The sequence below is a fragment of the Trichomonas vaginalis genome, chromosome VI (assembly GCF_026262505.1).
Source record: "Trichomonas vaginalis G3 chromosome VI, whole genome shotgun sequence".
Classification (NCBI taxonomy): Eukaryota; Parabasalia; order Trichomonadida; family Trichomonadidae; genus Trichomonas; species Trichomonas vaginalis.
Window position 1 is genome coordinate 7,665,935 of NC_067208.1, and position 19,890 is coordinate 7,685,824.

The following is a 19,890-nucleotide window of genomic DNA, read 5'->3' on the forward strand; positions in this document are numbered from 1 at the left end:
ACCAATTTGAACTGCATTGTCTATGATATCGAAATATGAGCGAATCTGATGAATATGCTCTGCTGGAGTAAATTCGTTTAACTGTTCGTTCTGCATGTATTTACTTCGATAAAAATATCTATTTACTTCATTATTCTCACTCTTCTTCTTGGCATTCGTGGTGGAAGTTGTTTCTTGACATTTTCAATGAACTGTACATTCTCTTTTGTCTCAACTTCTTTCACTGGTGGGTCAGGATTCTTTGACTCGGTTTGTTTTCAATGAAATTCACGAACTTTGCAATAAGCTCTTGGTTCGTTATTGAAAGTACATCTGGCTTCTTTTCTTCTGGTTCTATTGACTTTTCAGTTTGAACAGAAGGTTTTATATGGGCTTCGTGGACTTCACCCTTGCCATACACCTTAATGTTGTCGCTTTCTGCATTCGCTAATGGAACCTTTCTTTTTCTTACGTATATTTTACCATCTTTACTCTGACTTACGTAATAGAAAGGATGTTGTATTCCTCTTGCGTCATTTAATATAATAGACTCTCGCTCTGATTTTGACAAGCTCATTTTACATCGGTTAAAGTTTTTAATTTTGTTTTTATCTGCAGTCAAATGACTCAGACAAGCCTACGGACAAGACCCAAGGGGTCATAGATGTTGAAGCATTGAAGAAAGAAATTCGTGAGCAAATTTTATCCGAACTGAAGGAACAAAAAACAAGAACAAAAGCCAGAGAGACCAAAGAGAAAACTTAGTGAAAAACAACTTGCTGCATTAGCTGCTGGAAGACAAAAGAACCCACGTTTGCTGGCGAAGAAAGCTAGAGAAGAAGCTGAAGCAAAAGCTAAAGAAGCTGAAGCAAAGAAAGAGTAAATGGTTTATTTTTATCCGAATTAAATGTATAGACAAATACCTTTAACTGTTGCGTTCAGTAGTGAAAACCCTGACGTCAAAATAAAGGGGAACAGAGTAACGTTTAAGTTTCCAACAGACTGGATTGTGAACATAAATGAAGAGAAGTACATTGGCATAACATCTATGTATATAACACGTGCTTTCAGAAAGGTTGACTTTATACTTCAAGTCGAGATAGAAAATGACGAACAGTCTTTAAGCGCCCAAAACATTCACATATACAAATACTTTAAAGACGATACAACATTGTTGCAATGTATGATTTCATTTAATGAGATGTTCGAGAAAAAGTTCAACATTGAAGTACAAACTTTACAGCCTTTACGTGAGTTTCTTGCACAACTGAAAGAAGAAGGTAGTCAGCCACAACTTATAGACTTTCATTATGAATTTAATGAAAATGAAGATGGAACTCATGACTGTCAGTTTGTTATATATTCACCATTCAATGAAGTAGCTAAAAGAAAGAAAATCCATTACGTATAAGATTTCAAATCTCTGAACCCAATGAAGACTTCAAGAATGTTTTCAATTATGATGCAATGCTTCCGAGGAAAAATGAATTTTCAAAGATTGTAACACCTGGCATTTGGGATAGAAAGCAAGCTATATTATATTCAAACTTAAGTAAGGGAGTTGAAAATGAGTTCATTGGTCATACAAGAACTTCACCATTCCAAATCCTAAATACTATAAATTAACTGGCTTCAATCGTGAGTTTTGGATAGACATGTTCTCCACTCATGACCATAACTGCCCAGTGTTCTTACCTCCAGACCATAAGGACTGTCTCTACATTGAAGCACAACTCTTAAACTCTACCATCGCAGTATTGTAAATGACCACATGGGCTTCGCCCTTGCGCTAGCGGCTTATTTTTATCACGAATGACCTCATTGCTGACAAAAATAAATGACCTTATTATTTTTCTCATTCATGACCTCAGAACTTAAGCTTTCTTATGAATGAAGTCTTAGTCTGAATAGAAAAGTTAAACTTTTCAGCAAAGCAAGGACTAGAAGACTTACATAAGTCAAATCCAATCTCTTGACCATCATGAAGTGCTTTGTAAAGTTTCATAACACTGAACTCAGAGTCTTTGTCAAATTTTCCTTGCGGAACCATTAAACCTTTATCTTCATCATAGCACTGAGAGTCAGGAAACATTTCATTAGCGGTTAAAGCAATAACATCTTGCTTCACGCCTTTCATTCTGCAGTGAAATGCAACTTCATTTAAATCATTCGTGAGTAAGTCTATGTAAGTCTTCTTTCCACAAAATATTGACTTGTATGCTAAACTTTGTTTTCCAGGTTTATTTCTGCAAAGTCGCTATGAAATTGACCAAGGTTTTTACCAATGAGAACTCTTCCATAACGTTTCTCAAACTCTTCAGCTAAACGAGGGATATCTTCATTGTAGAGATGCATACTGTCGTATCGCTATAAAAGATGTCCATTCCTAAGTCTTCAGCAGTACAGAATACTTCACACATTATTCTCTTCGACATAGATAGAATATTAACACCAAGTGGACAGAAGTTAAAGTGTCTGCAAATGCTTTTCGTTAGCTTGAAAATAGTTTTATCTGAACCATCCAAACCTTCGAACTTCACTATATGGTTGTAGTTTCTGATGGCATATCTTATAGCATCTTTGTCATTACTATGGTTATTTTTGACTCAATAGGAGATAGAATAGTTTTGCCATAAATACTGTTCAGAATGAGCTTTATATTTTCTTGCAAAGGATTTCCTTCTTTCTTATACTTTAACCTTAACTCAAACAACTTCTTTACTTCATCTCTTATTCTAATATCTCTGTTTCCATCGTAATAGTATCCTTGCAACACTTCACATTTGACACCTTGATATTTTATGAGGTCTTGTAATGTTATATGGTCAACATACATTAAACAGCAAGTGTTTGAACTTCTGGGAACGTTAAGTTCTGGATTTAGTTCAGGGTCACAAACTATTAAAGGAAAGTGTCTATGTATTCCAATCTCTGTTATCTTAATGAGAACAAAGAAGCCAGACATAAACTTTTCACCAATGGGTTCCTTTTGGTCGTCATCGAATAAATGTCTCATGAGATACTCTGTGCTTAACATCTTCATCCTTCAATACCTTTGGAATCCTTCTAAAGTATAAAGTCTTGCTATAGCTGATGGATATAATGAAACAGCGTCGAAGTCAGCAATGAGTTTCTTTTCGCTCTTTTGTTTCATGTTATCTGACAGCATACATCTTCCACCTTGAATACATCTGAAATAAATTCTCTTGGTTTATTTGAGAGGTCATATAAATTTCCATTCGGGAAGTACACTCTGTTCTCAAAAATTTGTTAGCAATTGAACAAATACTAACGTAGTCATAACGTTTAAATCAAATTCTTTCAATATGTCATTGCGGAACTTAACAAAACCTTCTCTTAAAATTCTTACATCTTGTTTGCAATAAAATGTGCTATATTTTTCTAAGTCGAAGTGGTTTTCATCTATTCTGCAACCTTTGATGGAATCTATGTTTTTCATGAATGTATCGCATCCTGGATAAACTTACATGCTTCAGAAATGACACCAGTTCTGTTGTCATTTGCTAACAAAACACTGCTGTAGTAGTTGTATGGAAATACTTCTTTCGGTCCTGTTTGTAAGTTAAACATAGCAGGAAATAGTTTAAGCTTCTTATTTATAACACTGTAAGAGTCTTTTATAATAATTGCCCTTCCTTTATATAAGCCAGTTATTTGCATTGTTCGTGAACCTTTAATGATGGGAGTTCCTTTCACTTCTGTCATGTGTCTTAAGATGAAGTTTATATCATAAACTGAGGTTATGGAAATTATTAAACTCTTGTCAGGAAGTCGCTCCAAAAATTCTGTTGCACAGTTCTGACCCCATTGCTTTCACTCACTGAACCATCTTCACTGTCGTAAAAGATGTTAAAAGCTTTATGAAAGCCGTCGTGCTACACTCAAAGTCAGCAAGAAAAAACGTGCTCAGGAATGAATTGCACTTATTTTTATTTACTTCTTTTGATCGGCTTCTTTCTTCAGTTGTACACAATACTTTGGAGCATATGTCAAATCTTTAAATGGTGCAAGGTTCTGTTTATATAAGTCAGTCGTATATGTGAAAGTTCTCCATAAGAAATAGGTTCGAAATATTTGCACTCCCACAATGTTTTCATAACATCCCATAGCGGTGTAGTTCTATCATGCGAACTACATATTTATCTTCTCTCTTTGTATAAATCTTCATCTGTTTCTCAATGTTCATTCCACCACACTCCTTCAAGATTCTATATAGTTGCGAATGAATAATGTTGTCATTGGAAGTTCTTTCATTTAGCATGTAGTGGTCTTCAACAAGAAGTAAGTCAATAGTTCGAACAGTTTCACATTCTTTTGTATGTATCTCTTTATTTCATTATGTCTTGAGTCATTGAAGTAACCAATGGTAACATTAAATGCTATACCTGTTGCGTCAGAAATTTCTTGTACTTTACTTTGAGGAAAGTCTCTAACACGAATGACTTCTCTCATGTGGTCAAAGTCTCTCCATCTACTCCAGCCTGAATGCAAGCATAAACGAAACAATTGTCTTCTGTCATAAGTGCTGCAGTTCTTTTGTTCAGTTCATTGAAGATTTGGTAGCGTTCAAGATTTATAGGTAATGTGCAAAGATACTTCCAGAACTGACCGCTTCTTTTCTTATAAAACTTCTTTTCACAAGGATTTCATTCCAGAAGTCATCTATAGTCTTGTTTATTCCTTTTGTTTAAGTCTGTTCAATAATTTTTTCTGTCTTTCTGTCAGTGTGCTTTCATCTCTATATGGTCTCTTTTTTGGTTTGCCTTTCTTTACATCTGACATCGTTAAGCCTTCATATTCTGTTAAATCATACATCTTTATTTCGGTAAGATTCTTTATGTTTGTCAAGAAGAAGTCATAGTGCATTTCAACAATACCTGCAGCATTTGCTTCTATCTCTGATATAAAGTTCTCCTTCAAGAGCTGATGTAGTAATGTTCCAATATTATTGAGGTTTAACGTAGAACATTCATACTTTCCACCAAGTTTATAACATACCATCCATCTTTGTTGGGAGTTTATTTTAATTTTCTCTAAGAGTCTCATGAAAACCTTACCAAAATGTTTGTGTAAGTAGTCTCTGTTTGGTTCATCTAAAGCTTCGATGTTAAAGTCAATGAGTCTATTGCCTGACTTCACATTTCTCTTCCTATTCTCTTCATCTTTCTTTAACCATCTCTCACCTTCTTTTGGTTTGTCGTCAATGGAACGAATGACATCGTTAGCTTTGCGAACTTGTTCTATAGCACTTTTAAATATCTCTCTTCTCTGTTGTTTCAGTGTGTCGTCTCTTCTTCTTGTTTCACCAACGTTTGCATTTGTTATGTCAAACATTTCTCTTCTTACTTCATGAGGTACTGAACGTCTATGATATAAGTCAATAGCAACGTCATTTAAAGGAAAAGTTCTTGCATGGACTTCGTCCTCGCCGCGTTGCGGCTTTATGAACTCATGAATTCTATCATAACTTATTGCACCATTATAGTCATTGAGGATGTCAGCGAGTGCTTTTTTGTTTGTCGCGTAATGTTTTGCAACATCTATGTTAGCTTCTGTAAGAAGTTGTTTTATTTCCGAGTGTTCTAACTTAGACAACTTCCGATACATCTTTAGTAGGAAATAAAAAAATATTTTTTTGAAAAAATTAGATTAGATTTTTTAAAGTTATTTTTCAAAATAATTTTAATATTTTTATTTTAATGAAACACATGCAAGATTGCAAGTTCTTTTCATACAATGCTCTCGCTACTGCCATCAAGAATGAGTTCAATAATGCTTCAAATGTTAATGTTATCTTTAACAAGAAGTTTGTGAAAGAATCTAAGTTTGGTCAGTATGTCAAACCATTAGCTATCGTCATTGACCGCAAACGTTATACTTCACAAGAGTTAGCAGTAGTTTTGAAACAAAAGAGTTTCTTCGTGAATGTCAAAGATACTCATTATACTGTCATAAAGAACTCTAACATTGACTTCTTCAGTATTGCTTTAAATCTTTCCGAACAGAAAGAATATAAGAAGGGTGAAACAAATGTGAAATATTATCCTTCATCTCTGAAGACAATAACGAACAAAGATGTCATACAAAAGTTCTTACCAAAGGTTGAAGAAGCTTCTATTGACATTGACGAAGAAAGTGAAATGGTTGAAGAAATAGACCCTGAAGCTATTTAAGCAAAAATATATTTTTGAAGAACTGAAGGTGTCACCACGTCACCATGTGTCACCAGGTTATTTAACTTCTTTTAAAAATGATGACAACATGACATTTTGACAACAGTCCAGGAAATAAATTTTATCGTTAATGTTTACGTTAATGTTTTTCATTAAATTTGTCAAAGTGCAAATCTTCACTTCGTCAAAAAGTTAATGTTTTTCATTAAATTTTGTCAAAGTGCAAATCTTCACTTCGTCAAAAAGTTAATGTTTTTCATTAAATTTTGTCAAAGTGCAAATCTTCACTTCGTCAAAAAGTTAATGTTTTTCATTAAATTTTGTCAAAGTGCAAATCTTCACTTCGTCAAAAAGTTAATGTTTTTCATTAAATTTTGTCAAAGTGCAAATCTTCACTTCGTCAAAAAGTTAATGTTTTTCATTAAATTTTGTCAAAGTGCAAATCTTCACTTCGTCAAAAAGTTAATGTTTTTCATTAAATTTTGTCAAAGTGCAAATCTTCACTTCGTCAAAAAGTTAATGTTTTTCATTAAATTTTGTCAAAGTGCAAATCTTCACTTCGTCAAAAAGTTAATGTTTTTGGTTAGTCTTCATATCGATATTTTACAACAGTTCCCCAATGTATAAACTTTTCATACGCTTTTTCATAAGCTTTATATACCTTCAGAAATTTTGCATAATCTTTAGAAGCATTTAGATATTGTTTAAATGCTTTATATACCTTCAGAAATTTTGCATAATCTTTTACATGTTGTTCGTTCTCTTCTTCTGTCATGAGTTCCGAATATTCTAAATTCATGTTCTTTCATATGAGATAAAATTTTATAAAAAAATAAAATTAGCTTAGATTTTTTTATTCTTCCTCTTTGAAGTTATCGAAATATTCTGTTATTTTTTCCTTCAGTAATGTTAAGTCTTCTTTGAATGTAAGTATTGTGCAACCTTTGATGTCATAGTGTGTTTGAGGAAGAGTATTTTTGACAATTTCTTTTATTTGCTCATTCGGTGTCATTGAAATCGGTAAGTTTTCACGATAGAACCAATTTCTGTCAGATTTGTAAATCTTAGCAAGGTCATAAAAGCTCTTGTTGTTTCTTCTGACTAAATGCAACATAACCATATCTCTATCTTCTTCTTTCTCCAACTCTTCAGTATATATCATATACTTATAACTCTTTTCCTTTCCTTTTGGTACTGAACGTGGTATTCTTTTCTGTATGCTTTTGTCTTTGGATTCAATGACTTCATCTTTTGCTTGAAGTTTCTTTTCCATCTCTCCACGTTCTGCTTTATATAGTTCATCTAACATCATGAAAATATAACAAGCATAACGAGGTGAAGCCCACATTGCTACAGCATTTACTAAAAGTCTATGAACATAATAACCTTTCAAACCAGGTGCCAAATTCTTGCGATTTTCGTACGGAATCTCTTCCCTCGGTTTTCCGAGGGAAGCAATCATATGAGGAAATTCTTCTAAAAGTTCTTTTGCCTGTTGGTTTTCAAACCAATGATATGCTTGCTTTGTAGAAAGAAGAGCGTTCATTATACTTTGCATTTGGTACATATCGTCTTTGACCGAACGAATGAGACGTAACTGTTTGTTATACTGTATGTATTCGTATTCTTCATTTATGGCTTCATGAACGATAGCAGTTGTTGTGTTCTCTGATGTTGACATTTCTGTCTTTACATACAAAATAAAAAAATAAATAAAAATAAAACTAACTTTATTTTTCTGTGATAAAGAAATGTTAAAAATTCATGGTTACATATGTGAAAAGAAGTCACGAACAAATGAAGGTCATAAGATTCAGCACATAATTCTGAATTGAATGGTGTGTCATACATGTCAAACCGTCAAGAATTGAAGGAGATACGAGGCTATAAAGATTTTGGATATTTTCTGACACACACCCTGAGGGAAAAGTGACAAAACACGACGATAGAAAAAGTGACAAAATGGGAGAAAGTTGTTCCCCGACCAAAATGCAATCATGTTGAAAAAGTGACATTTGTAAAGTTGGACGATAGGATTTCCTGAAAAAGTGCAAGACTTGTCTTGAATCAGGACAAGATTTGTCTTGAAAAAATACAAGACTTGTTCTGAAAAAATACAAGACTTGTCTTGAATCAGGACAATTGTTCTCAAATTTGAGAACTTTACAAGAAAAACTGACTAAAAAGTGCAAGTCTTGTTCTGAATCAGGACAAGATTTGTCTTGAAAAAATACAAGACTTGTTCTGAAAAAATACAAGACTTGTCTTGAATCAGGACAAAACTTTACAAAATGTAAACCTTACATAACCGTTTCTATCGTACATGATATTTAGTTGACATTGTAAACTATCTTCATGTAAAGTATGGCGGTTTGAAACCGTCGGGAACCTTCACTTTTTTGACGAACTTTCCGCAGCAATTTTTGGAATTTTGTGAAAACTCAACGGTTTGACACATGCCATATGTCATTTTACTCAGAATTTTGTGCTGAATTCAGCAAAAATAATGAGTTCATTTACTCACAATATTTTTGTACAAAACGACCCCAAACTTTTAACTTCTTTTCTGCAGTTTCTAATGCTATCTTAGCGAGTTCATATTCTCTAAATTCTCTCTTTAAATCTTCTTGTTCCCATTGGTCTAGTTCGTATGGAGAGTCTCTATAACCATAATATATCTCACGTTCATGTTCTAATTGTTTTTCGCACATTTTTCTAACTTCTTCTTCAAACAAATGTTTTGCATTCTCTACTGTATCTTCGAGTTCTTCTTCATCTAACTTCTCATGAACTTTCTTGTCTATGGAATCCATAATTTTTCCAACTGCTATGCAATATTTTGGAGAAGCCCACATTGCTATATAGTTTATAAGTCTTGCGTCTACATACGTTCCTCTAACCTGTTTGATTTCATCAGGAATTCCTGCATGAATTTTGTATAAAAAGCAACCGCCGGAATTCAGACGGTTGCTATATTCTTCACAAAATGCCTTATAATACTCTTCCCAGGACTTATTTTCCAACAACTTTCTAAAGTCTTTCCTAAACTGCTGACACATATTTGTTGCATTTATATAACCATCCTTGTCTCTACGTAAGACTTCAATACCGTTATAAGTGCCTTTTGTGAATGTTTCGCCATTATATTTGTTAGTGAATGTTTTTGCTTCGACTGACATTTCTGTTCTTACCTACAAGATAAAAAGTTAGAAAAAAATAAAACTAACTTTATTTTTTTCTATCTTAAGGAAATTCATTATTTTTGTGTTGAATTCAGCAAAAATATATTTTAGGGTAGATGGTTAGATCTAACCTCATTTCTACCCTCATTTCTACCCCAGTTATTTTATAAACATTTTACATGATATACGTTATGAATTCGTGAGATTCTAAACAGTTTTGTAGCTTCTATTTCTTCTTTTAGTACATCGAATGTTTTAACAATGCCGAAGGTTTCTTTATACTTCTTCTTGACGTCAGATAATAGGAAATCGTCAGCAGTTGGATAGTTTTTGTTCAGAAATGCTAACATGTCCATTTTATCTTCTGCTGGTTTCTCTACTTCTTTCTTTAAGTCAGCATAGTCGTTTCTCATACGTTCTATCTCTTTGACGGAGTAGTTATATTTCCTCATTGCTGCTTTACATTTAGAACATTGTGGATTCATTTTTGCGTTATACATTGAAATTTGACCTGCTAGAACAACTAAGGCGTCAATGGTTTTCTTTAACTCAAAAGCAGTTGGTTTTATCTGTTCATTCCATACCTTACCTCTTCTATCTTTATCTCTTATCTGCCATACACATTCTGCAACTAATGAAACAAAGTTGTCGTATGTCTTAAATTCTTCGGATTTATATATGTCAGAGATGTTCTTATATACCATGTCGCAATCTTTGTCCATAACTTTATGGTTGCAATGATATCCTAGAAACTCATAATTTACTTTACGTATGAACTTCTTTATTTCTACTGAGTCAGTTGGTTTCACTTCTATTTCATCGAATTCATGAATAGTGAGCTTTTGTTGTTGGATTTCAGGCAATTTGGGTAAATGGTCAATAATGTCCTGCATGTCATAAAGATATTCTTCATTTTCTTCATCCTGTGCGGTACAGTCTAAATTACTTGTTAAAAGTTCTTGCTTTATCTTCTGGATTTTTGTTTCAAAAGTATATGAAGAAGGAATAAAGCTTTTCATCTCTACTAACATAGATGTTGGATTCATGACTAACGAATTTGGTGCTGTTGTTTGAATTGTTGTTGTGCCGATTGTTGAAATCATATCTTTTATACAAAATAAAAAAATAAATAAAAATAAAACTAACTTTATTTTTTTCATCTTAAGGAAATTCATGAAAATTCAAGACCCTTTGGGTCTCGCCGCTTAGCGGCTGAGGGTAGAAATGAGGGTAGAAATGAGGGTAGATCTAACCATCTACCCTAAACATTATTTTTGGTCATGGACTTCGTCCTCGCCGCTTTGCGTCTTTATGTTAAAATAAATGGTACCATTAATAATACATGACTGTTCTCATTCATGTCTGATTTACATCTAATGAAAAAGTTTAGAAGAATTTTCTTATTCTTTCTGGCATATTTTTGTCTTTCCAGTACTCCCGCTCTAATGGTCCCAGATGTGTTGGCTTCGACTCTCTCAAGTTCTTAGATGGTATAACATCTTCAACGCCTCCTTCATATCTTACTTTATAAGTGTCATCGTTTGTGTTATAGCCAAGTATTTCAATAACCACTCCTCGCTTTGCTTCGTCAATGGTTTCAGCAAGTTTGCCATTACTACTTTCGACTAATTTATGATGAGGGTAAAACGCTATGGAGTCGTCAGCAGCTTTTATAAGATATCCATTACCTTGCGTAGAGTCTACGATATAATAATTTCTACTTAACCTTAAACGTTTCTTTGTCAACGGTTTGTCGTCAAGAACTACACGAACTTTTGTACCAGGAATGAGGGTAAATTGTGTTGAATTTCTGATATTTTGTGTTTGGCTTCGTTTCTTTTGTATATACTTTTCTTCTTGTTGTTGTGTCATTGAATTTGGTGTATGTCCTGTTGTAGAATGTGTTGAGGAATTATATACTTCGAGAAAATGTTTCATTGTTTCTTCGGTAAAGTCTCGCTCTTGATTTAAATCTCTGAGCGTTCTTATGAAGCGGTTTATGATGCCGAGTATGTTATGGTTATGGTCTTCAGTAGTGTAGTGAGTTATGTTATGCTTAATGAGAAATTCTGTGATTTCGTTGCTGAGGTATGCACTGTCTTGGTCTGATGTTAAAGTACTTGGGCTATGTTCTGCTACAAACTTTTGTAAAACTCTTAACACTTCACGAGTTCCTTTGTTCCTCATTGGATATGCATATGCTTTACGAGTGTTAACATTTATGAAGATGAGGAATGGTTTATGTCCTCCTTTTCTGCTTTGAATGAGAGTGTCAAATTGGTATGCGTCAGGAGTGTTGGAGTAAATTGGTAAAAAGTAGTCGTAAGGGTTTATTTTTGTTTGATGTACAACATTTTTGTCAAAGAACCTTTTCACTTCAGCTCTGTTAGTAAATCCCCAACTCTTTGCAGCTTCATTGAACTTCTTAAATGACCTCCATGGATGTTGTTCGAATACTTCTTTCAAGCTCATTTATGTAAAGTTAAAGATTTTATTCAAGACGGTAAGCCCGCAAAGCAGGCTCAAGCGCGTTCATTGAACGCGGTACCATGCAAATACAGTCACAAATGGTGGCATGTAATCTGCACCCGAGCCTGTTGGATTTGTTGTGAAAGTATGGACATGATTTCCTCCTGGTTCAGTTGGTCGAAAAGTCTTTTTTGCTGAATTGTTATAAGATGGAGATAAAACATCATTGCCAGCTTTATATTCTGAGTTGTATAATGGATGGTCTCGTAATGAGTGGCTATGGTCGCCAGAAAAGTTTGTCGTTCCTGTATGAGTGTGCGGTGGAAGGTTTGCTTCAGTAATTTTCTTCGAACCTCCTGTTTGCTTTGAAGAGTTAGCACAGTATAAGAATTTGTCTACAATCTGCTGCCATGTACCAAAACCTAAAACTGTTGCTGGATTTGTTGAGTTCATTGACGTATAAATAGAGCCTATAGGATATAATGTTTCAAGAATCTGAGTCTTTAATGTTTGAAGCTCTGTTTTGTCTGCTTTCTTGTCTAACATTGCGGGTAGTTCATATGCTTCAAAGTTTCTGGCATGATCTTCGATATTCCTGCAACTCTTATCTAAATTGTTAAGAGTATCTTTTACGCTTGTACTCGGATTCTCTAATGGTGCACTTGAACCAAGGTCAAAGTTCAATATTATGTCGTCTGCTCTAACAGTAGTAAAGTCTGCTTTCTTAAGTATTTCTTGAATGTATGCAATGAGAACAGAGTACCTTGGAAAATATTCGAACAATATTTCATTAGCTGTTGGTTTTGGTGGTTCTTCTGGAGTTTCTGTTGTTTCAGTTCCTTCTGGAGTTTCTGTTGGAGTTTCTGCATCTCTTGACTTCAATGCTCTTGCTCTCAAAGACCTAAATGTTAGAGCACCGGGTTTTACAAAGGACTTTATAAATGCTTTAATAGTTCCTGGTAAGTTATTGTTAGCATTAAGTAAGTTCCTTATGCTTCCATCATGTACGTCCATAGCACTATGTAAAAAATCTATACTTTTCTTGTAGTCAGCAATAGACTGACTGTGATTTTTTAAAGATTTATCAATACCTTTAAGCCAATCTTCATGCATGTCTGATACTGAGCCAAGAATATCATTTGCTTCCTTTAGTGTATTTTGTGCTTCTCGTAAAGTATCCAATCCCGTACGTGCATTGTTTGCTATACGTCTTACAGTATCTATTTGACTCCTTGTTTCTTGCATCCAACCAGATAAAGTTTTAATAGTATCCGAACCATTTGAAATGAAGTTCAAAGCATTTTTAACGTCATCTAAAACTTCTTCACCAAGTACTGCCCATATCTTTCCGATTTGGTATTGAAGAACTCCATATGAAGCAGCTGTTAAACCAGTATTTATAAGGTTCCATATCCATGATTTAGCAGTTTTTCCATCCTTTCCATCCTTTCCATCCAAACCGTTTTCGCCTTGAGGTCCTTGTATTCCTTGTATTCCTTGTATTCCTTGTGGTCCTTGTGGTCCGGTGTCACCCTTCTCTCCTTTCAGTTCATCTTTATGTTCGTTATAATATTCTAATGTCATAAGGTGTACATCATTACTGCTACCAGCAACGCCGAGAATTTGTTTCTCATTCATGACTAAATTCTTTAGGCATTTAATGTTGTCGTCAAATCGAAAGCTCTTTAACAATTCAATGAGAACATTCAGTACTTTCACTAATGAGGCATCTACTGTAGAATTTATATATTGCACCGTTCCATCATTTATGATAGGAACTTTACTTATTGTAATGAATGGGTCATAAGTGTTAAAAGTATCGAAATCAATGACTTTTTTAGTTTTTCCATCGTCAATGACTAAATCATTGCCTTCAATGGTTAAAGTTGAGTTTTCATTTACTAGTTCATGTGCTCTTCTTGCTTCATTTGTTTCATACGCATATGCAGCAATAGTCATATTTTAATGAGAATAAAATGTTGTTCTATTTGCAAAGTACAGACCCAAACGAATACGGGACAGTAAAGCTTCAAACAAACTTAGGTCTTCAGAATGAAGCACTTGCTTTCAGAGTTGTTGACTTCAATACTATCGCAACTTTTGTCATAACAGATGAAACAGATTTCATAGAGATTGAAATAGATGACAAAAGAAGTTTTATAACATTTCCTAACAGAGCAGAGTATAGAATAGATAAAATTGCTGGAGTCATAGATACTCTCATAAATGAAGAAACTATTGACAACATAGATGTCGAACTCTCTTCTGAGGGAACATTGAAGTTCAGTAGCAAGAAAGAGTTCAAGATAACACGAATGAGTCATAGAGTACAACTTCTTTTGGGAGCATACCATATGACATTTCCTTTGAAAAGTGTTGACAAAACGATTGAGATGAAATCTGTTCCATACGTATGTTATGGCAATTGTTTGTACATTGAGTCAAAAATAGCTAATGTCACAGGTATTTCAGGAGTTAATAGTAAAGGTTCAGTAGAATATAAATCCTTCTGTTATGCAGTCAATTCAATGTTCATTCCAAACGTTCCTGTCATAGCAACTCATTTAGGTAAATGGGTTCGCATTAGTCCTCATAATTTGAAAGACATGCAATTCAGACTTGTTGACTTTCAAGGAGAGCCTGTAGAACTGAAGGCACCAGTGCGAATGACTGTTGAAGTTGACTTTTTAGAAAATATTAAATGCAACAGCTTACAAGAGAACTCAGAGCTAAAAATATAAAGTATGAATGTTATGTATTAGGTCATGAACTTTGGTTGTTGCTGTTTGATGAAACAAATGAGTTAGTTATGTCAGTCAAGAGAACAGAAAAATATTGTGTTAGTGAAAACTGCACCAAGTCAATAAGATTAGGTTTGCATTATGAAGATGAGTTCGATACTGTTGAAGAAGTTTTGGATAGATATTACAAATTGCTTTAATTTACTAAAACATATTTCAAACAAAGTTTATATTCTGTTGAAAGTTTTGTATATTCATTCGAATATTTATACTTAAACTCAACTCCTGGAGTACCTGGTGTTTCAATGATGCGGATGTTACCTATTTTCATGAATATTGGCGTTTGACCACAGCATTCGATTTCAGGGTCGAGATAGTCAATGACACATTGTTTCCCTGTTATTCGTGAGATAACATTTTCAAGGTCCTCCTTTGTTAGAATTATTTGGTTCTTACTTATAAGATTTGTCAAAAGCTTCTTATCGTCTTTGAGTAAAATTGTTTGGTATAACTGAAGAAGGTAATGGTCTACGTTATCTGAAGGATTTGTTTGAACATTTATGTAAGGGTTGTCGTTGGCTTCTCTTGAAAGAATTTGGTCCAGTGGTGGATACTCTAACTTAACATCTGATGTAGCGTTAGCGTTTGAAGCTGAGTTTAAATTCACGGATTTCAGCTCTGGTTCTTTTTCTTTCAAACACTCCGAACTATAGTTCTTTATGACAATATTGTTTGTCGTTCGTGAGTCAACATTTGATGTTGGTTCAATTGGAACATTAACGGCACCAGCTAAGATGGATTTGCTTCTCATTTCATATAGAATAAAAACCTTTTATATGTATGAAATGAACAATATACTCGACAAGGGTTTGAATGTAAAGCTAACGAATGAAAATATTGTTGAATTCACTGAGACAGGTGCTGTGTATAAAGATGTAGAACTACTGAACAAAAGAGCTAAGGGAAGAAGCAGGAACATGAACAAAGGGTGGAAGCCTATAAAAATTTATGTCAATGATGGCTCAGGAGGTTCAAACATAAAGTATGCAGAAAGTTATAGAGTTTATGCTCTCAAAGGTGAAAAGCCTTCATTTAAGAACAGCTATTCTAACACATATCCTCAAAAGCTAACGGATGGGGAAGTGGATGATATGAATGACAGCAAAAATATTAACAGAAATGGCGACAGAGATGCATGGAATTTGTTTACCATCAGTCAATTGAAGGTTAAACTTTAAAACAATGTTGGTCGTTCCCATGGAATATTTTTGACTTTAATGGTATTAGTCATGATATGAATCTCAAGGTATGAACGAGGAGAGATGAGAGACTTATATGCTTCCCAAATTTCTTCAAAAGGTAATGTTATACCTGACTGTTTCCAAATGAGTTCAATATCATAACGTGAGAAACCTTGAAAGATAACGAAGTCAGTTATGAGACGTTTTATGTTTAAAGCAAGGAAACGCCATGTTTGCATAAGTATTGCTACAGTTAAATGGTAATGTCTGACTTTAGTTATGATGTTAGCTAATGGTGAGTCAGGCTTTGACACTAAACCTTTTCCGGCGAAGTCGTCACAAACGAGCAGAGTGTTTGAAGGATACTTTTTGAAGGGGTATTTTGAAAGTTTTGATAGAATGTAATTTGTCAGTCGTTTCATATCGTAAACTCCTGAGTACTGACGTAAGTGGTGTTTGTCAATAATTCTTTCCATCTCCTCAGAAGTCTTTTGCATTCCTGACTGTATGAACTCTACGATGGCATAATATTTCCTCTTACGTCGAATGTAACGTTGAAGAAATTCAATGAGTTCACTGTCTGGAACTTTAACGACAGAGGCTTGAACTTTTGACATAAATGTTTTCGCTGTTGAGTCCATAGAGTCTGAAGTTGCTGATATAATGATTTGGTCATAGTAAGAGTCATTTCCTAAACGTTCTGTTATGAGTATATGACGAATGATGTTAAATGTCTTTCCTGACCCCATCTTTCCACAATAAAAGTACACACCGTTTGAACAGAACTCATAGTCCTTGCTGAAAGGAAGAATGAGAGAAGAGTTAAGTTTGTCTGTGGTTTCGTTCATGTCTTCATCTACGTCATGTATTAAATGCTTCATTTTATCTCCATTAAAAATGCAAGTCAGAAATATTCAGAACATAGCACCGAGTCTAACTGACAAGAGTATAAAGATATACTATGAACACGTTATGATGAAACCAACCAAAATTCAAGAAAGTCAGTATACTTATGAATATCCAAGACACTGGGTAGAGTATGTAGGAGGTGAGAAAGCTATTGAAATAAGACAAGTTAGAAGTATTCCAGCAGGAAGAACAATATTATTGAAGAACTTTAATGTTTTGAGATATAATGATGAAACAAAGAAGCAAGATAGTTTCCCTGTTGCTGTGTATGTGAACCTAGACACAGGAGATGACATGAAAGTTTTTAACACAAAGCTTCAAACGGTATTGAAAGAACAACTGACTGCGGAAGGACATCCATTACCTTCTGAAGTTACCATAGCATATAATTTTGAAACAAACTCAATAGATTTTAAAGTCGTCTCTGCAAAGAAGTCAGGATTTACATTTAATGAAGCAGATGTATATTCGAATGAAAACTTCAAAGCTATTGCATGGTTAGATAATGACGATTGCTTTAAGAAAATATTTAAATACAGTGACTCAACGATGTCAATAGATGACCTTCGTGGAATGTTACCATCGACGTTTACAGTAGAAGGTTCAGCAGGATTGCCTACAAGATTGTCAATTGGTGGTATTTGGTCTCGTGAGAACATTGTTATAAAATCCAGTATAAGTGAATTTGCTGAAGAATCTATATTATGTCTTTCAAACTACATGTATTCGCCACCGAAGCATTATAGTATAACAAACTTTGTCAGTAAGTTTAACATAAGACTTGTCGAACCTTCTTCAATGAAAGATGTTGTGCTACCTAAAGATGGAAAGGATGGACTCATTATTGAGATGATTTTAATTGCATACTAAATGAGCTTGTTCTTGAAGGTCATTCATGATGAAATAACTGTTGTAGAAGATGTTAGCAATTGTTCAGACATTTTGAAGCGAATAGATGAGATAAGAAAGAAGTTAGATAGACCGCAAAGCGGTGAGGGCGAAGCCCGTGAGAACGCTTATGTTTCATTGACTTTCTCCAGTAACGAGAACTTTTATGAGATAATATTGAAGAGAGATGATTTTAATATGGTGTAAATGGTAGCTTGGGCAGCTTTAGGCGCAATGGGAACAAAAGCATTAGCATTTGGAGCAAAAGCACTTGGAGCTTATGACGCAGTAAATAAAATGAGTGGAGGAAGGGTTTCGAAGACATTAGATGCAAATAAAGGAAAGATTGGAGGCTGGGTTGCAAAGAAGTTAAGATTAAATAAAATAGGGCTCATAAATAAAGCATCCAATTTGGTTGCGACTGAGTCAGAAAATGCTTTAGGAAAGGACGATGAGTTTGCAAAACACGCAAAAGACTTTAATGACCAGATGAAAGGTGAAACAATGCATTTAAATAGATTCGATGGAACTAAAGAAAATGTTTCTTCTCCACCAGCGGTTTATCCATACGGACCTTATGGAATGTATGGAAACCCTTACGAAAGACCATTTGACCCATTGACTGGTGGAAGTAACTGGTATCATTACGGCCGAAGAAGAAAGACAGTCAAGTTGGAGACAGACGTGAAGAAAGCAACTAAAAAGAAACCAAGGAAGAGAGTTATAAAGCAATGAATTCAACAGGGTTAGAAATGAGGGTAGAAATGAGGTTAGATCTACCCTTCTACCCTAAATTTATTTTTGCGCTATGTTTTCATACGTGTGAGGGTGGTGATATCATTAATTTTTAAGTTTATTTTTAAATAATTTTTTATTTTATTTTTATATAAATGACGAAAACTATTGAGATAACAAACTACAACGGTCATGAGTTCAAGAATTTATTCTTCGTTCCTCGTGAAAATACATTCTATCAGATACGAGGGAGAAAGGGTAAAGTTAGTTTGAGCGTTTATGAAGGAATGAAGAATGGAAAGTTTATACAAGCATACGATACAAACGGTAAACGTGTTTCATTAGCTTTGTCAAAACTTACTAACATTTATTTTGACAGTGATTTTGACCTATATGAAGAAGAAAGTGAGTCAGAAGATTATGAGCTGTTATGTGAAGCACAGCAATGGGAGGAGTTGCAATACTTTTGTAAGTGAGAACGTTTATTTTTTACATTAGTGAAGTCGTTTGTGAAAACGTTAGTGAAGTGAAGTGGTTGGCGGCTTTGTAAATATTTAATGTTAAGTTAGTGTTGTCGTTTGTGTTGTAAAATATACGTTAATGGTTTTGTAAATATTTAAGGTTAAGTGGTGTACGGAGGCGCGCAGTGCCTCAGTACACGACTTAGCCATACTAACTAGGTATAATACCAACAAACTGACCTACTTTTTTACCAATATTTTTGACTCCGTTCCATACTCCTCTTCCGACAGATTTTATTCCATTCCATATACCTCTTCCAACATTTCGAAAGAAGTTTCCTATCTTACTGAAGAAACCCATTTTACTATATGTAAAAATCTAATGTCCGCCTAGTCTCTTACGTTTCCTGTTGAGTTCCATAGCATTCTTTAACTGGAGCTCATACATTCTGTTTCTCCTCTGGTAGAAAACATATTCTGGGTCAACTCCTGTGTTCGCGTCATCTGCATAAAGTTGTTTATATCCCACTTCAGGGTTTGTATAAAACTCTTTCCATCTCATATTTGCATACCATGGTGGCAAACCTAACGCAGCGTCATTTGACATGGCAGTTTGCATTTGTACATCTGTTGGCACTTGACCATAGTTTGCCATTGCAGTTTGTATTCTAACTTCATTTGGAATATTCTCTGGGTTTGGTTGTCCAGGTTGCTGTGCATTCGCTAAGTTCTGTGCGTCCATTTAATATTAGATAAAAATATCTCTTACGAGTACATATACTGAACATTTGCAGGCATTGGTTCATCTTCATATTCTCTGTACTTTTCTGCCACGTCAAATAAATAAATGACACAATGGAAAAAACCTAAAACAAGTAGTCCTATTTCAAACCACATTTACTTACTAATAAAATTTCTTTATTGTGACACTTTCTCCAGTTTATAGGACCTCTCTCATATTCTATCTTGTCATATATAAACTCATAGTCATGTATGTCCTCTAACCATCTCATAACGGTTTCCAAACCACTTTTATCGGATGTAAAGTAAAAGCATGGATGGTTATGTATAACGTCTAAAGTTTCTAAAGA

General features: G+C 34.3%; 14 protein-coding genes and 3 pseudogenes across 17 annotated transcripts, besides 1 other annotated feature; 6 read left to right on the forward strand and 11 right to left on the reverse strand.

Annotated features, from left to right (window-relative positions):
• Positions 1-18,951: part of a mobile genetic element that runs on past the window's edge.
• TVAGG3_0824040 lies at positions 123-505 on the reverse strand (annotated as a pseudogene). Its single transcript has one exon. A coding segment is annotated over exon 1 (383 nt).
• Positions 887-1,742, forward strand: TVAGG3_0824050 (annotated as a pseudogene). Its single transcript has one exon. A coding segment is annotated over exon 1 (856 nt).
• Positions 5,163-5,607, reverse strand: TVAGG3_0824060 (organellar and viral DNA polymerase type B; the record flags this gene model as incomplete). Its single annotated transcript, XM_051248175.1, has 1 exon — positions 5,163-5,607. A coding segment is annotated over one exon (445 nt), but the record flags the coding sequence as incomplete, so codon positions are not given.
• TVAGG3_0824070 (uncharacterized protein) lies at positions 5,700-6,173 on the forward strand (the record flags this gene model as incomplete). The annotated part of the gene is made up of 1 exon (XM_051248176.1): positions 5,700-6,173. One exon carries the CDS (start codon positions 5,700-5,702, stop codon positions 6,171-6,173), a length of 474 nt encoding a protein of 157 aa, XP_051083651.1.
• Positions 7,030-7,276, reverse strand: TVAGG3_0824080 (annotated as a pseudogene). The gene has a single exon. A coding segment is annotated over exon 1 (247 nt).
• Positions 7,294-7,854, reverse strand: TVAGG3_0824090 (KilA, N-terminal/APSES-type HTH, DNA-binding family; the record flags this gene model as incomplete). Its single annotated transcript, XM_051248177.1, has 1 exon — positions 7,294-7,854. A coding segment is annotated over one exon (561 nt), but the record flags the coding sequence as incomplete, so codon positions are not given.
• On the reverse strand, positions 8,690-9,352 carry TVAGG3_0824100 (uncharacterized protein; the record flags this gene model as incomplete). The annotated part of the gene is made up of 1 exon (XM_051248178.1): positions 8,690-9,352. One exon carries the CDS (start codon positions 9,350-9,352, stop codon positions 8,690-8,692), a length of 663 nt encoding a protein of 220 aa, XP_051083653.1.
• TVAGG3_0824110 (organellar and viral DNA polymerase type B) lies at positions 9,520-10,458 on the reverse strand (the record flags this gene model as incomplete). The annotated part of the gene is made up of 1 exon (XM_051248179.1): positions 9,520-10,458. One exon carries the CDS (start codon positions 10,456-10,458, stop codon positions 9,520-9,522), a length of 939 nt encoding a protein of 312 aa, XP_051083654.1.
• On the reverse strand, positions 10,742-11,827 carry TVAGG3_0824120 (integrase core domain containing protein family; the record flags this gene model as incomplete). The annotated part of the gene is made up of 1 exon (XM_051248180.1): positions 10,742-11,827. One exon carries the CDS (start codon positions 11,825-11,827, stop codon positions 10,742-10,744), a length of 1,086 nt encoding a protein of 361 aa, XP_051083655.1.
• TVAGG3_0824130 (organellar and viral DNA polymerase type B) lies at positions 11,888-13,783 on the reverse strand (the record flags this gene model as incomplete). The annotated part of the gene is made up of 1 exon (XM_051248181.1): positions 11,888-13,783. The coding sequence occupies one exon, from the start codon at positions 13,781-13,783 to the stop codon at positions 11,888-11,890; it is 1,896 nt and encodes a 631-aa protein (XP_051083656.1).
• On the forward strand, positions 13,801-14,565 carry TVAGG3_0824140 (uncharacterized protein; the record flags this gene model as incomplete). The annotated part of the gene is made up of 1 exon (XM_051248182.1): positions 13,801-14,565. One exon carries the CDS (start codon positions 13,801-13,803, stop codon positions 14,563-14,565), a length of 765 nt encoding a protein of 254 aa, XP_051083657.1.
• On the reverse strand, positions 14,762-15,376 carry TVAGG3_0824150 (uncharacterized protein; the record flags this gene model as incomplete). Its single annotated transcript, XM_051248183.1, has 1 exon — positions 14,762-15,376. One exon carries the CDS (start codon positions 15,374-15,376, stop codon positions 14,762-14,764), a length of 615 nt encoding a protein of 204 aa, XP_051083658.1.
• Positions 15,402-15,803, forward strand: TVAGG3_0824160 (uncharacterized protein; the record flags this gene model as incomplete). Its single annotated transcript, XM_001304011.1, has 1 exon — positions 15,402-15,803. One exon carries the CDS (start codon positions 15,402-15,404, stop codon positions 15,801-15,803), a length of 402 nt encoding a protein of 133 aa, XP_001304012.1.
• Positions 15,800-16,654, reverse strand: TVAGG3_0824170 (protein of unknown function, DUF4106 family; the record flags this gene model as incomplete). The annotated part of the gene is made up of 1 exon (XM_051248184.1): positions 15,800-16,654. One exon carries the CDS (start codon positions 16,652-16,654, stop codon positions 15,800-15,802), a length of 855 nt encoding a protein of 284 aa, XP_051083659.1.
• On the forward strand, positions 16,704-17,585 carry TVAGG3_0824180 (uncharacterized protein; the record flags this gene model as incomplete). Its single annotated transcript, XM_001304012.1, has 1 exon — positions 16,704-17,585. The coding sequence occupies one exon, from the start codon at positions 16,704-16,706 to the stop codon at positions 17,583-17,585; it is 882 nt and encodes a 293-aa protein (XP_001304013.1).
• Positions 17,811-18,287, forward strand: TVAGG3_0824190 (protein of unknown function, DUF4107 family; the record flags this gene model as incomplete). The annotated part of the gene is made up of 1 exon (XM_001304013.2): positions 17,811-18,287. A coding segment is annotated over one exon (477 nt), but the record flags the coding sequence as incomplete, so codon positions are not given.
• Positions 18,952-19,178: 227 nt separating the features above from the next.
• On the reverse strand, positions 19,179-19,541 carry TVAGG3_0824200 (uncharacterized protein; the record flags this gene model as incomplete). Its single annotated transcript, XM_001304015.1, has 1 exon — positions 19,179-19,541. The coding sequence occupies one exon, from the start codon at positions 19,539-19,541 to the stop codon at positions 19,179-19,181; it is 363 nt and encodes a 120-aa protein (XP_001304016.1).
• Positions 19,542-19,890: the final 349 nt, after the last annotated feature.